This window comes from Anser brachyrhynchus (genome assembly GCF_964034855.1).
Source record: "Anser brachyrhynchus genome assembly, chromosome: 1".
NCBI lineage: Eukaryota > Metazoa > Chordata > Aves > Anseriformes > Anatidae > Anser > Anser brachyrhynchus.
This window is the reverse complement of record NC_137694.1, coordinates 184,161,540-184,175,712: the sequence shown is the minus strand read 5'-3', so window position 1 is coordinate 184,175,712 and position 14,173 is coordinate 184,161,540. Positions and strand designations below refer to the sequence as shown.

The 14,173-nt window shown below is 40.9% G+C and overlaps 1 protein-coding gene across 2 annotated transcripts; it reads left to right on the top strand.

The window, feature by feature from the left end:
• Positions 1-109: 109 nt before the first annotated feature.
• On the top strand, positions 110-12,283 carry CKAP2 (cytoskeleton associated protein 2). Of its 2 annotated transcripts, none has more exons than XM_080598775.1 (9): positions 110-245; positions 2,372-2,459; positions 4,102-4,174; positions 5,899-6,716; positions 8,096-8,285; positions 8,858-9,025; positions 9,561-9,633; positions 10,106-10,535; positions 11,362-12,283. In XM_080598775.1, exons 1-9 carry the CDS (start codon positions 197-199, stop codon positions 11,597-11,599), a joined length of 2,127 nt encoding a protein of 708 aa, XP_080454901.1. In that variant the 5' UTR covers positions 110-196; the 3' UTR covers positions 11,600-12,283. The 2 variants fall into 2 exon arrangements, with proteins under 2 accessions (XP_080454901.1, XP_080454900.1); XM_080598774.1 differs by having other exon boundaries at positions 4,099-4,174.
• The last annotated feature ends 1,890 nt before the right edge of the window (positions 12,284-14,173 follow it).

Genomic DNA, 14,173 nt, shown 5'->3' with positions numbered 1-14,173 from the left:
AGCAAGCAGGGCCGCTCTAACACAACTCCCCCCAGCGGCGCCCTGAGGAGCGGCCGCCATTTTAGAAGGGCGGCGGCGCAGCGCCCCCTGACGGCGGCTTCGGCGGCGGCCGCCATCTTAGGGCGGCGGCGGGAGGGGCGGGCGGCCATTGGCGCGTTCAAGCCCCGCGGCGGGCGGTTCAAACGGCGCGGCAGCCATGGCGGCACGGCTTCCCCCCAGCCGCAGGGCCGAGCCGGCCTTCCGAGGTAAGGTTGCGGGGAAGCGCAGCTCTGAGGGGTCGTTCCCCGCTCTGTGTGTCTGGGGTGCTGTGCTTCTCTCTCTTGTGCCTCTCTCTCCCGCGTTGGGGTTTGGGGTTTCTCTTTTCGCGCAGAGGTGGAGGTGTGAGGGCAGCTTGGCGGTGCCCAGATGGTGGTGGTCCCTCACTGCAGCCCCTCACCCCGTCAGAAAAGTATACCTAAGGTTTAGGTGCAAGGTACTCCGCCCGTGGCCGATGGAGGAGGTAGGTAGTATTCTAGGATCAGTGCCTCTTTCAGAAGGAGGGGCATGCCACGGCCAGACGCAATTCACTTTGCAAAAGCATAGTTTGAGCTCCAGGAGGGGCACCTTGCACATCCCACGCTTCCATTAATTGCACATCCAACTGCACTAAGCACGTAAGCAGTCTTTTAAGTATTTTTTCAAATCATTTGCTGCTTTGTATTTTTTTATTTTTTTTAATGCAGGGCATTAGCAGAAAAACACTTCTTGAAAAAGGCTCTAGGTTTTAATCCATCTTAAATATTCTTTTAAATGGTAAAAGCAATGGAAAAAGCTTTAGGCTTATTATGAGCCAAACAGAAGCTGAATCCTAATGCAAATGCTCAGTTACAAATACAACATTGTTCTCCATCTGAAATTAACCTGAAATTAAGTAGCAGAATGCTTGCTGTAGCAGCCTTCATGCATGTCTACAGGCATTCTTGACAGGGACATCTCTGCAGGACTTGCCTCTGCAAGCTCCTTTCCTTCTTCCTAACTTAGACACCTAGGTCTCAGTCTGTCCTACTGGCTGCGTGTTTGAGGCTTTGGTGTGTCAGGGCATGAGAAAACTTGCCCTTTTCAGCTCTCCCATACTAGCAGGAGGCTCTGAGGACAATTACCACATTTTGTGGGATGACAGTTTTTCATTGTTATTATTTTTAACCCCAGAGTGCTCAATTAAGTGCTTAATTCTTTTATTGCCGTACAGGATTAACACTGGGGTCTCAAAGACAATAATTTAACACTTTCTACTGTCTGAACTTCAGTAACACAGAAATGTCTCAGTGCTGAGGGAACATGTTGATGGAGATTTCTGAAGTGTGAAACAAGAATGATGGGCAAGACAAAATATGAAAGATAAAGAATATGCACATAGAGGTTTGGAAGGGAGATGATGCCTGCCTTAGAGGGGCAGAAGTTTTGTTTTATCTGGGAGTTTATTAAGTCTTGCACTGGTGAATGAGTCTCTCTCTGTTGGAGAAGGGTGCAAAAATATGAGTTCCTGAATGCCATAAACCAGTTGTTTCTCTAGAGTCAGTGGCTAATGCTTTATCTTATTGCTCTCCCATCCCATTGCATGTGAAACAGTTGCAAGACTTGAAGTCTTAACTGTCCAGACTGACTGTGGGTGCTTCGGTTCCGCTGTGGGCAGGGCCATCCTATCTCAGCTGCTTCCAGCAAGCCAAGGTCGCATATGGAGACAGGGTGTCTAAAATTTAAAGATCAGCAATGTAGACCTGTGAAGGACTGACATTCTGCTCCGTAATCAACCAGCAAGAACGTGGGAAATAGCATCTTGTTCTGGAATGACTTTCTGTATTAAGACAGTGAGGGCTGGCCTAAGACCTTTTCAAAATAATTTTACACTGTAGTTAACTCCCATTCTTGGTCTGAAAGAGAAGCAAGTGATTTTACAGCTGGTCAGATGGGTTCATGTGTGTGCCTTTCACATCTGTTTACATACTACTGTGAAAAGTGGGCTTACTGAACCAGCAGCAGGTACTTGAATGGCATGGTATGGACAAGCATCGAGAAAAGATGAAAGAGCCTAATGTCTTCCTATCACAAAGTCAGATTCCTTTTAGCTTAGGAGCAAAACAGTCATTTTGAATAACGTCAAAATTAAATTCAGTTGCCCCTTTAAGATAGCCTTTCTCAAGAAATGAGAGAATGTTTGAAACATAACATGTGAATATAAACCCAAAGGTTTCTTTAATCCACAGCGTCTGTTTTATAATATTTTGATGCTTTCCTAACTATACATTTTCCTAACTCTTCCATTTTTCTAAGAGGAGTTACCGGTGTAGATGAAAATGTAATAGAATGTAATATTTCTTTTTAAACCCACTAGAACAGAGAAGACAAAAAGTTGAAGAGTATCTGTCAAGAAAAAAGACTTTTTCTGGCGTGCCCATTCAAGAAAACAAGGCACCGATCAGGTACTATTACTGTCTACTATAGCTTATGTTCCTTTAGGAGGTGGCATGTTTGGTGGGAAAGGTGTGAATGACAGCTCTTACAAAGAACCTCAATCAAAAGGTGAGACCATGTAACAAGACTGGTGAACAAGTGGATTTCTGAAAGTCCTTTTATTGAGAGCAAGTACTGACAGGTTTTCTTAAACAAATGCATTGTCTTAATAGATGCAACTTGGGAAGTGTGTCACCTGTTTTACCGGAGACTAAGACAGAACAGGACACCTTCACGGCAGAAGTTTTATTTCAGATGCCAATTTACTATTTACCTCTACAGCCTTCCTTCTGCAAACACCTTTTTTCCCCTCTTTCTACTCAGGTTATGCTGTGTGTGTTCACAACCCAGTTGATCTAGTTTCACTACGTTTTGTAGCTACTACTTTAATATTTTCTGCTAAGTGCAAATATGTCATAATAAAGCCCAGGCTGTGTGATGGCCAGTAGATAGGTGTAACTTTCTGTACACAGAATGTGGACACCTATCATCCAGTATTAGTGCTTCTTAACTTCTTATTGACCTATATTTGGACATTCATTATAAGACTTCCCAATAAGCAAGAAAAGCTTCTTTAGAGAAGACAGTGTTGTGAATTACAGAGGATTCTAGCTTAACATTAGTTTATGGTGTAGCTTTGTCACTTCAATGTTTTTGTAAGTGGTAAATTTAATTTTGAAATTTGTTCCTATCGAAATGGAAGGTGTTGTTTACCATGTCGTGTACTTGAAGTGCTAAGGTCCCATAGTGTTCAACAGCACACAGAACTTGGTAGTACAAATCTAACTGAGCAGTGACCTTTGAACATAAAATACACATAAATGGCAAGGATAAATAATCTGTCAAATACCTGCTCTGTGTAGCTGGAAAAGGCAAGTGCTTTAATGTTGTAGAAAACTGTCTTGCTTTAGAAAACCAGTGCTGACTACTTTAATTGTGCCAATAATTTTGGTGTAGTTTGATCTACTTTACTACTTTTCCTTGCTTTCCGTTTCTTCTCTGGCTATGAAGCTCCAGGGTTTTTCACAGCCTTCAGTTAACTCATTGCTCAGAGCCATCATGCTTGTGAGTATGACTAATGCTTCTATTTTGCAGATATTTCCCTTTCTTGAGGCTGTTACTGTTCCACAGTGTAGACTAGTCATCTATGTTGACATATCTTTATTCAGACTCAACTCAAATGGCCTGGCCTCATAATTGCAGTAGTTGAGCTTCAGCTTCTTCTGCAGGAAGCTGTTCCTCCCTCCACTTCAACTGCAGCAGGAAATTTGATCTTTTGCAGCAGATGCATCATGCCATCCAGATCGGTGCTCATCCTTAAACGTGTGAATGACACCTGGAGTAAATATGGTCTGTTATCTTTTCTTCCCTGCCTCGGTTTGCCAGCTCTCTATGGTGCACAAAGGGATGTTTTGCAGTCTGGGCCACAATCGGTGCTTGCTTAGCATTCGTCTTTTCTGAGGGAAGAGCCCATTCTGAACAGAAATGCTTCATTGTGAATTCAGCCTGTAGGCTGCCTTCTGGACCATACGAACTTACTTTAAAAGATACATTCTTCTGTTACATTGCAGGATGGTTTAAGATTTTTTTTTTTTATTATTTTTTAAGCAGTAGCGGAACTAGGCGAGCAGCTAGCAATAAACTGCAAGACAAAAACCTGTCAGCATCTCCAAAGCCAGAAATGGTAAGTCTTTGATATCCAAACACTGATGGCACTCTGTTTCTGTGGCTACAACATTCCTCTCACTTAAACCACATTCAAGATACTGACTTCCAGAGCATGAGAACTTTGCATGTTCAGAGGTGCATTTAGTTAAAACTTTATTCAGTGACAGCTTAATATTTGCTTTTTAGAGAGCTGCCACAGGACTGTATGTAATGGATCATAATGGTACTCAGTTTGTACCTGACTGGAGAAGGGATTATTGGCAATAATTATTCAGTTTTGTCACCTTTTCTTGGGACTCTCAGAACTTTTTAGATATATTTTCATCCTTCAGGGATGCTATATAAAATCTGAGCAAGATCTTCCATCAGCAGAGAATTCGTGCTTGGTTACTTAAAAAACAACTGTTAGACATGTGGTTTGTCAGTTGTAATGCTTCCAAACTTAATGCAATCAGAAGTAGACGCTGAATATCTAATGTGAGTGCAAAGGAATGTTTCTCCTATATCATTTTGTTTAAGTTTTCCAGAATTAAGGTGTATGTGGTTGTGCTGCTAGAAATAGCAGATTCCTCTCCAGACATGTTCTCATGAAAAGGGTGAAGAAAAACTTGACACAAAACCAGTATTTGTTTTAGATTGTTTTTAGTTTGGCATCTGAAAGATTTGAGAAACCTACCGTTGTTTGAAGAGAAAAGCAAAGAGCTTCAAATCTCAAAACTGAGTGTTGAAAAAATTTCAAATGTGAGCGCTTTCCAAAGTGTGAAGTTTTTTTAGAAATTTCTTGAAGAGAGGTATTTTGGTCCATTTTAATGTCTTGTGATTTTTGAGTTAAATTACATGGATTCCACATAGTATTAAATAAATAAATAGTGGCACATGTATTTTGAGAACTAGTTACTGGTCTGGCCAAGCCTAAACTTCTAAGTGTGAATGACAGATGGGAGAATGAGATGCAGAACAGTCTTCTTACAGTCAAGGATATTTCATTAAAAAAGAATAACAGCTTCTGTAGACTTCTGTGTGCTGTTAACATTGTGTTGTGGTTTTTTTTTTTTTTCCTTGCTTTTGAATCTTTCACTATCCCATAAGCTTCCCTTTGGACAATGCTGTATTATTTGCTGTAGAGCAACTTCTTTGGAGGAAGAGACTAGATCCCACTTCTCATCACCTCTAGCAGGGGAGAATGTGGAATAAAACTCAAGCGCCCATTTTTATCTCCAGCATCCTACATCTCATTAGTAACAAATTCTCCCTCTTTTGGTAGCATACCCTAATGACCTAATTAAAGGTTTTACTCACTACTTGGTGTCAGTCGGCTATCCATGCTAAGGGGAGGAGTGGTGCTGCCATTAAGTGATGGGTTATTCAAGCTGAGATATTCATTCATACCTTATGACTCTTCTTGGAAGGCAGTTTTGGCAGTTAAAAGCTGACAGTTGCTTTAAAGGAATTCTCTTTCTGTAAGAAGAGTTTAGCCCTTGGGTTGGGCCCCCTTACTCCCAAACAGAATTCAAAAGAATCCTTATTTGAAATTTGGATGTGAATTCTGGAATAATAGTTGACAAATGTTCTACTTTGGTGTGTGTATATACACTACTTTTAGAGATACTGCCTCCTTTAAATTGGCATTTACTGTTAAATATTCTAGTCCTGTAAACAGCTGAAAGTCTCTTAGAAACATAAGTAACATGCAGCATGAACATACATCTAACATCTCTGTGGATGTGCTTTTCACTTCAGGAGGACAAAGAGAATGCTAATAAACTTTCGTGGGACCAATCAAGTACAACTTCAGAAGAAAACGTTATTTTAAAATCTTCTATGATAACACTGGCATCCGGGACAAGCTATAATGCTGAAGATCTTACGTCCAACGATGAAGTCACTGAAATAAAATCTCAGCACGTAACACTTAGCAAGTCCTTCTTGTATATAAAAAGCATAAAAGAGAAGCAACTGATTGCAGAAAAACAGAATTCAAATGTCAGCCTAACAAAGAAACCATTGCTTGGTACATATCGTGGCAAAGTTATCCAATCCAAGATAAATTCCTTCCGAAAAGCACCAAAAAGTGAAGGGGAAAAGAGTTCTTTGCCAGACAAGAAAATTGGTACTTCTGCCACCAAGCCAGCAGTGAAATCTTTGTCCACAAGCAGCTGCAATGTAGTTCTGAAGACCAGCAAAGTCACAAATCATCCCAATTCTGTGAAATCTAACGGTGTCCTCCCATTACAGAGCAAACGGTCTGACAAAACTGCTCTTAACTCACAGTTCAGTCTGAATAAAAGGCAGTCGACATCTGTTGTAGTACCAAAGAAAGGAACGATCCAAAGAAACACGACTGGCAGAAGGGGACCACAGCCACTGAAGGCTGCTTCTAACAGTTCTGACCGTGGAGTAGTAGGAGTGAAGAAACCTGTGGATTTCTGTGAAGATGCAAAACCAGAAGCCCCAGCAAAAGCAGTTCCAGTTGTTCCTGGTATGAAGACGGGACAGGATTCCAAAACTAATGGCAACAGGAAATCTGTTTTGCTGAAAGAGTCAGCAGAAGAGAGAAGGTAACTGGATTAGTCACTGTTTTATAGCTTGATCTCGTGAGGTGTTTACACCTGCTTTCCAAGAACATCTAACTTGATCTATTTCTTGCTGTAGTTGCACTGAAAAATAAGGACTGAGTGTTTGAACTTGATGCTGAAAGGCAGCAGACTAAAACCGTAGACTTAATAGCATGAAATTAGGATTCAGACTAATTGCAGCAGCTCTCCAGGCTTACAGTTTGTATCTATGCAGTTAGAAAATTATATATTGTTTGCAGTCTGTTTTTTAGGCAAACTGTTCTGACAGTCTTGAGCATGACAGATGCTTCTGTAAATTAATTGCCCATGCACAGCGGTGCTTTTAAAAATATAAGAAATGATGCAAGATGCATGTAGAAGCAAGGATGTTTATGAACTTGAGGAGAGCACTTTCCAATGAAATATTTTTCAGCTTGGTGAATGCTGCCTAGATGATAGGGTAAAGATTCTGTAATCTAGAAGTTGTTTGGTGTTCTTGGTAGAGCTCCTTGGAAAAAGTTGCATTTACCAAAAATCTCTGGTTGTAGGGTGATGGGGTTGAAATGAAGTTTCTATGAACTGAATTACACTCATGCATGATTTTCAGGTTTTATAGGCTGTGTGACAGGGTCATCTTATGCTGTTCTCAATGCTTTGTGTCTTTAGAGAGAGTCTTGTTCAAGTTTTTCTGCTCTGAACTGGGTGATGGAGATTACGGTAGAGAGATGACAGACCAATAAATCAGGGGTGGTTTTTACCCTCTAGAAAATCAGGGTCTGTAGCCTAAGACTCTTGCTGCTGCTGAAAAGGGAGAGATGAAAGAATTCTGACTTGTCAGATACCTAAAGTAGGTGGGGTGATGTGCATGGTTCTGAAATTTCTGTGCAGACCTAAATGGCAACAATATGCCTCTTAGGATGCCTCATAGGATTAAAGGGAGAGGATTAGAGGACCATCTCTACAATCACAGAATCATCTAGGTTGGAAGAGACCTCCAAGATCACCCAGTCCAACCTCTGACCTAACACTGACAAGTCCTCCACTAAACCATATCACTAAGCTCTAAATCTAAATGTCTTTTGAAGGCCTCCAGGGATGGTGACTCAACCACCTCCCTGGGCAGCCCATTCCAATGCCTAACAACCCTTTCAGTAAAGAAGTTCTTCCTAACATCCAACCTAAACCTCCCCTGGCGCAACTTTAGCCCATTCCCCCTCGTCCTGTCACCGGGCACGTGGGAGAACAGACCAACCCCCACCTCGCTATAGCCTCCTGGATACTCCCCACAAAGTATGTCTTTATATGACTTACCCAATTAATATCAGTTAATATAAAAAATATAACTTCTGTTTCACTACCGCTAATAATGTTCTTAAATGCAGAATTCGCCTGGCTGAATGGAGGGCATCTAGAGGAAAAGTGATGAAGAGGCCACCTACATCTGTGTTTCTGGAAACCCGGCTTAAGAGTGAAGAACAAGAATTTTCTTCTGCTGGCGGTTCCTTAGATCATGTGTTACACAGTGAAAAAGTCAACAAGACTCTTGTGGAATGTCTGCAGTTAACTGAGCAGGTGTTCAATCTCTTGCCTACAAATTCTATTTGCATAGACCCCTACAGCATGAAAATCCTATGGACGTGATGATGGACCTGTGAATCAGATGCAGGGGATCAACTGCTCCCCAAATTAAGCAATATCATAGTTTTTGCTGACAAATGGAAAAAACAGTTGTTGCTCAACTTCACTAACTCATTGAACTACCAATGAGATGAGGCAATAACGGTAAAACAATAAATTAGAAGAGATATTAAGTAATGAGAGTAGCTATGAAGTAATTCATCTGAAACATGTTTGCGTTTGCAGAAACTTGTCTGGATTTCGGAAAGTCTTTTTTAAGAAGTTCTGAAGTTATCTGTGGACTAGACAGCATTGGATGTAAAAGGGCTAGTATAAATAGTTCTCCTCTGGAAGAATAGCTGAATGGCAATTGTGCTCAAGTTCATAGTTCTGTCTTGTAAATACTTGCTATCTTCAACTTTCAGGGTCACTCTTGAAAAAAATAACTATTTAGGTCAAAACTAGATAAAATACAGTGCCTAGGGATGTTCACTGCATTTGATTCTCTTCTGTCATGTCACTTCTAGGGATGTGAAGGTGATAAAGTACGTGCCGTGTTGCAAGATCTGATACAGAGTGCGCCTGGGGCTAAAAAGCTTGCAAAATATTGGATCTGCTGGATGCATCTTGAACGGACAGGCCCTCCTGAAAAGCTTTTTGCTGTCTATGAGGAGGCTATTTTGGCAGGAGCAATGGTGAGCAACTTGTCATGTAGACTGAGATTAACAAACAAAAAGGCATGAAAGTGTAGAGCATGTAAAATACAGGTACTTCTGATTTTAATAAATGCTTGTGTGACAGGAAAGTCATCTGACCCATCTGAATGCACAGATTTGAATTTGGTTTGCTCTGTAACAACTGTAGATCCTAACTGCTTGCAGGAAGAAAGGTTTAGGATCACTAAAATACCTTATGATGTTCTGCCTAAAGAAATAAAGGATTGAGACTTCTGGTGTTACTAGAAACCCCAAACAGAACTTAATTTTACATTGTTGATCAGCTTAGTTCCTTTGCTTTATTACCAGCAAGATACTAGGGCATCAAATACAGCTTTAGGGCACCCAATACAGAAAGTACAGGATTCATTCTTGTTCTGAGTTATGTTTGAACAGCATTACAGGATTTTGAACACTGTGTAGTATGTACCATTTTCCCTGTAACTTATGCCAAATAAGGTGAAATAGTAAATAATTTTGGAACTGTTTTCTAAAATAAAACTTCTTTTTCCAGCCTAAAGATGAACTACGACGCATGCTAATAGATATTATGAAAAATACTGTAAGCCTGACTAAGTCTGAGGGTGGTAAGTTTGAGTATTTTATTGTAGTTAAATGTCTGGCATGACTGGCAACACAAATTAACTGCTTACACTATTTATGCCTATATCAGATTCTTTTACGGAAGCTTCTCTGTGATCGTTCTGTACTTAATATGAAAACAACCTTGTCTAAACTAATCCTTTTGGCTGTGGGCATGTTAAGATGGGTAGTGGAGATGCTTTCATATTCAAACTTTCTGCTTAAGCTCTCTCAAATCAACACTGCAGCCTTTTTAGCCTGAGTATCAAATAGTAAATTAAAAAAAAAAATCTCGTCAGCTAAAAGTTAGTTCCTTTATGTAAGCCGTTTCAATAGCAGATGCATAGTCTTGCTACAGCATAGCATTGGTTACTTTCATTCTTATGTAAAGCTTTAAGAGTACAGAAATCTCCCTAAAAATATTCACTTCAGCTGTAACTCCTCACAGCTGTACTTTCTTCAATATTTTATTTTTAGGGAGTGCTGTGATAGAAGCTCATTTAGAATCAGAAGAGGTCAGCAAGATAGAAGCTCAGACAGAAGCAGAGGAGGTCAGCAAGGAACCCGATTCATCTCTCGAGCAGGTTCAGGAGACCTTCAAGAGTCTCAACTCTGAAGACCAGAAAGCAGAGAGTGATGATAAGAAGGCAGAGACTAGCAATGAAGTGATCAAAAAAGAAGAAATAGAAGAAGAAATAGATTTGAAACCAGAAGAAGAGATCTTGCCAAAAAAGAATAAGAAGCACAAAGCTAAAGAGCATACAAAAAACAAAGGAAAACGCGAAACGGAAGAGCAGAATGAAGATGGGGTGAAAGAGCTAGCCCAAGCAGTTAATTCTCCTGAGAAGAAGAACGACACAACTTACGTAACAAGATACAACCCATCTACCACACCATACCTGGAAAGGTAAGATTACAGAAGGTAACTAAGGAAAGTTTGCAGTACCTGGGGCAACAGTAAGTTTTGCCATTTTGAAACAGGGAGGCACCGCTTCTGTGAACATCTAGTTACAAGCACTTGAGAACTTAAGTTTTTGGGGTTGCTTCTTGTTCCTTCAAAAAAGATAGTCTTTTAAAATACATTTGTGGATTTCCTTGAATTCAATTGAAACAGTTGGCTTTGAATTTCCTCACTACAGAGTAATCAAATATCTTTGTTCTACACTGTGCTACGTAAGAGAAATTTGGTGTCTCTATTCTATCCCTTCTCAAACATGAATGTGTTTGTATGTCAAAAAATGCAGAGAAAGTAAACAAGATGCAACTGTCATGTAAAGATTATCTTAACTGTATCTTGATGCAAGAATGTAGGTGGTAATCCCAGGACAAAACAGATAACAGTTCAATTCTCCTTTTCCACAAAGGTCCATTTGAGATAACAGACTCCAGAAAGTTGCGCTCTGTTTTGGAATGTGTTGAAGCTGGGCTCCTGGCAGCTGTCTGCTGTCCCTCACAACGGGAAGAATAGTTTTCTGACGGAACTGTGTGTGTTGGGGGCGGAATCTTCCTTTAGAAACTTTTCAGGAGTTTTACCAGACTAAAATATCTTGCCAAGAAAAGAGTTGCACGTCTAGCTTTAACTGCATGGATAGGAAAGGGCCTGTTTGCTGTTTCCTTTGTCTATGGGAATACGGAAGTGTTGAACAGGAGTAATGACCTGTTTCTGATAGATGCTACGGAGCTGGTTTGTATGATTGTGTGCCTATATTAAATAACATTTTAATTTTCTTAAGTGTGAAGATGCACCATGAGGCAAATGACTCCAATGCTAAAGACCTGAAAATCGTAACTCCTTTGCGATATTCCCTGCGCATTCGGGAGAAGATGTTCAAGTCCTCAGATACTCCTAAAGATAAAGATTCGTGTGTCTCTTCATTTGAACAACTGGGAGAACTGGAATCAAAAGCCGCTGCACTTCTCCACAAACAGAACAATGAGCTGAAGGAAGAAACTGCTGAAATGGAAGAGTAAAAATTAGTATCAACACTACATGGGGGGGGAGAGATTGGATCCTTTTTAAGGAAGCTTGGGTGGGATTTTTGTGTTTTTAGCAGCTTCAAGAGAGGTGGTATCTAAAACTTGTGAGGTTGGCTTAGGATGAAATTTGACTGTATGAGTCACTAAACTTTTAAATGTGTATTCTTCTGTGTTTTCAAACTCTTGTGGTAAATATATTGGTCTGTTTTGGTACTTATAAACATCAGGGTCATCATGTTAAATATGACTGACATTATATACCGAATTAAAAATTAGATGTAACACACCTTATATCACAGTTCAGTGATTGTAATATAATGTTGATATCAACTGTTTTCCTGTTACAATTCCTATAAATCTTTAGAATTGCATATTCTAACTTCTAGTTTAAGGAACAAAAATAACTTAGGAATTCCAGTGGGGCAGTATTTACTACAGCAGCATTTAGTTTTGAAAACTGAAACCAGCTAGTAAGTTGTACAACTAGCTTAAACTGCAGTATCCATTTTTACGGGGTATTTCAACGAAACTGAGTATAATCCGCATTAACTACAGGGACTATTCGTGATCAGTTAATCTACTTTAGATGGGGTCTGATACACTAATTACTATGTGACTGTTATAATATTGGTTTGCATTAGTCTGTAATATGGTAGATTTATTAAACTAATCAATTGAGTTGTATTTTTTCTTTATTTTGGGGCTTTGGTTTAGAAACTAATTGTGGAACATGTTTACAGTCCTGAGACTGGATTTCTGAAAATTAGAATCATAGACTTAGAGAATGGTTTGGGATGGAAGTGCTGTTAGCAATCATCTAGCTCCGACCCCCCCAGGGACACGTGCCACTAGACCAAGTTGCTCAAAGCCCCTTCAAACCTGGCCTTGAACAACCAAGGACATCCATATTGTCTCTAGGTAACCTGTTCCAGTGCCTCATCAGCCTCACAGTGAAGAACTTTTTTCCTTATCTCTAGTCTAAATCTCTCCTATTAGTTTAAAGCCATTCTTCCTTGTCCTATCACTACACTCCCTGACAAAGAGGCCCTCTCTGGCTTTCCTGTAGTCCCGCTTCAGGTACTGGAAGGCTGCTATAAGGTCTCCCCAGAGCCTTCTTCAGGCTGAGGAACCCCAACTCCTGTCTTTGTAGGTGAGGTGCTCCAGCCCTCTGATCATCTTTGTGACCCTCCTCTGGTCCATGTTCTTATGTTAGGGACCCTAGAGCTGAACACAGTACTCCAGGTGGGGTCTCAGGAGCACAGAGTAGAGGGTGACAATCACCTCCTTTGGCCTGATGGTCATGCTTCTTTCCATGCAGCCTAGGATATGGTTGGCTTTCTGGGCTGCAAGTGCATGCTGCTGGCTCATTTCAAGCTTTTCATCCACCAGAATCCCCAGGTCCTTCTCCTCAGGGTTGCTCTCAATCCATTCTCTGCCCAGCCTGTGTTTGTGCTTGGGATTGCCCAGGTGCAGGACCTTGCACTTGGCCTTGTTGAACCTCATTAGGTTCTCATAGGCCCACCTCTCTAGCCTGTCCAGGTCCCTCCAGATGCCATCCCTTCCCTCCAACATGTCAGCTGCACCACTCAGCTTGGTGTCATCAGCAAACTTGCTGAGGGTGCACGCGACCCCACTGTCCATGTTGCCAACAAAGCACCGGTCCCAATACTGACCCCTGAGGAATGTCACTTGTCACTGGTCTCCACCTGGACGTCAAGCTGTTGATCACAACTCTGAGTGAGACCATCCAGCCAATTCCTTACCCACCAAGTGGTCCATCTGTCAAATCCTTGTCTCTCCGAATTAGAGACAAGGATGTCATATGGGACAGCGTCAAATGCTTTGGAAAAGTCCAGGTAGATTACTTGAGTAAATTATTTTAGTAAATTAGTTGATTTTTGAAAGTGAGCTGTCAAAGCAAAATATCATGAAATATTTTACATTTAGCCTTCAGTCCTAAAAAGACATGTTTTTTTACATCCAGAAAGGGCCTTCTATTTGCAGAAAAGACATGCTTCTGTTCATTCCAAGCCTGGGTTCTTGTTAGATGTGTACTGTTGTGCTACATTTTCTTCAGGGACCTCTCCTGATCACTGCCAAGGAAGTGCAAGCACCCACTGAGGGAACTTCATGACTACAGGGTGTGATGCTGAAGCAGACAGTTCCCAGTCAGGACACGGTATAAGCTGGTGCTGATGGTTCTTGGCTCTGGAGCATTCAACGTTGCTGCCTCACAGGATCAGGCGTTGTGTCACATCTGCATCACATCAGTTCTGGTCTATTTAGTGCTTTGACTGCGACTGCACCAAGTGAGGCTTGGGGTGACATATTTATTTTTTTGAACGGTTCTGGAGCACTCTAAAGAGGTAATGTTTTACCCAGTGCTGGAAACAAAATAAAACTCCAGTGCACAGAACTACCAGGAAATTCTACGCTTTGTAAATGGCTTTAGATCCACTTTTGTTAGTCCTTTCCCAAACTCTACGTTTATTTATTATATTATTTACTTATTTATTCCCTCCATTGTTAGTCTTTTCTCTTGGCTTTTACGCAACAGACTCCTAAGAG

Excerpts from the sequence above, each read along its gene's own strand:
- CKAP2 (XM_080598774.1), top strand. The coding sequence starts at position 197 with ATGGCGGCACGGCTTCCCCCCAGCCGCAGGGCCGAGCCGGCCTTCCGA. Across the intron at positions 246-2,371 it reads GGCCGAGCCGGCCTTCCGAG|AACAGAGAAGACAAAAAGTT; the intron begins GTAAGGTTGCGG and ends TAAACCCACTAG. Across the intron at positions 9,634-10,105 it reads CCTGACTAAGTCTGAGGGTG|GGAGTGCTGTGATAGAAGCT; the intron begins GTAAGTTTGAGT and ends TTTTATTTTTAG.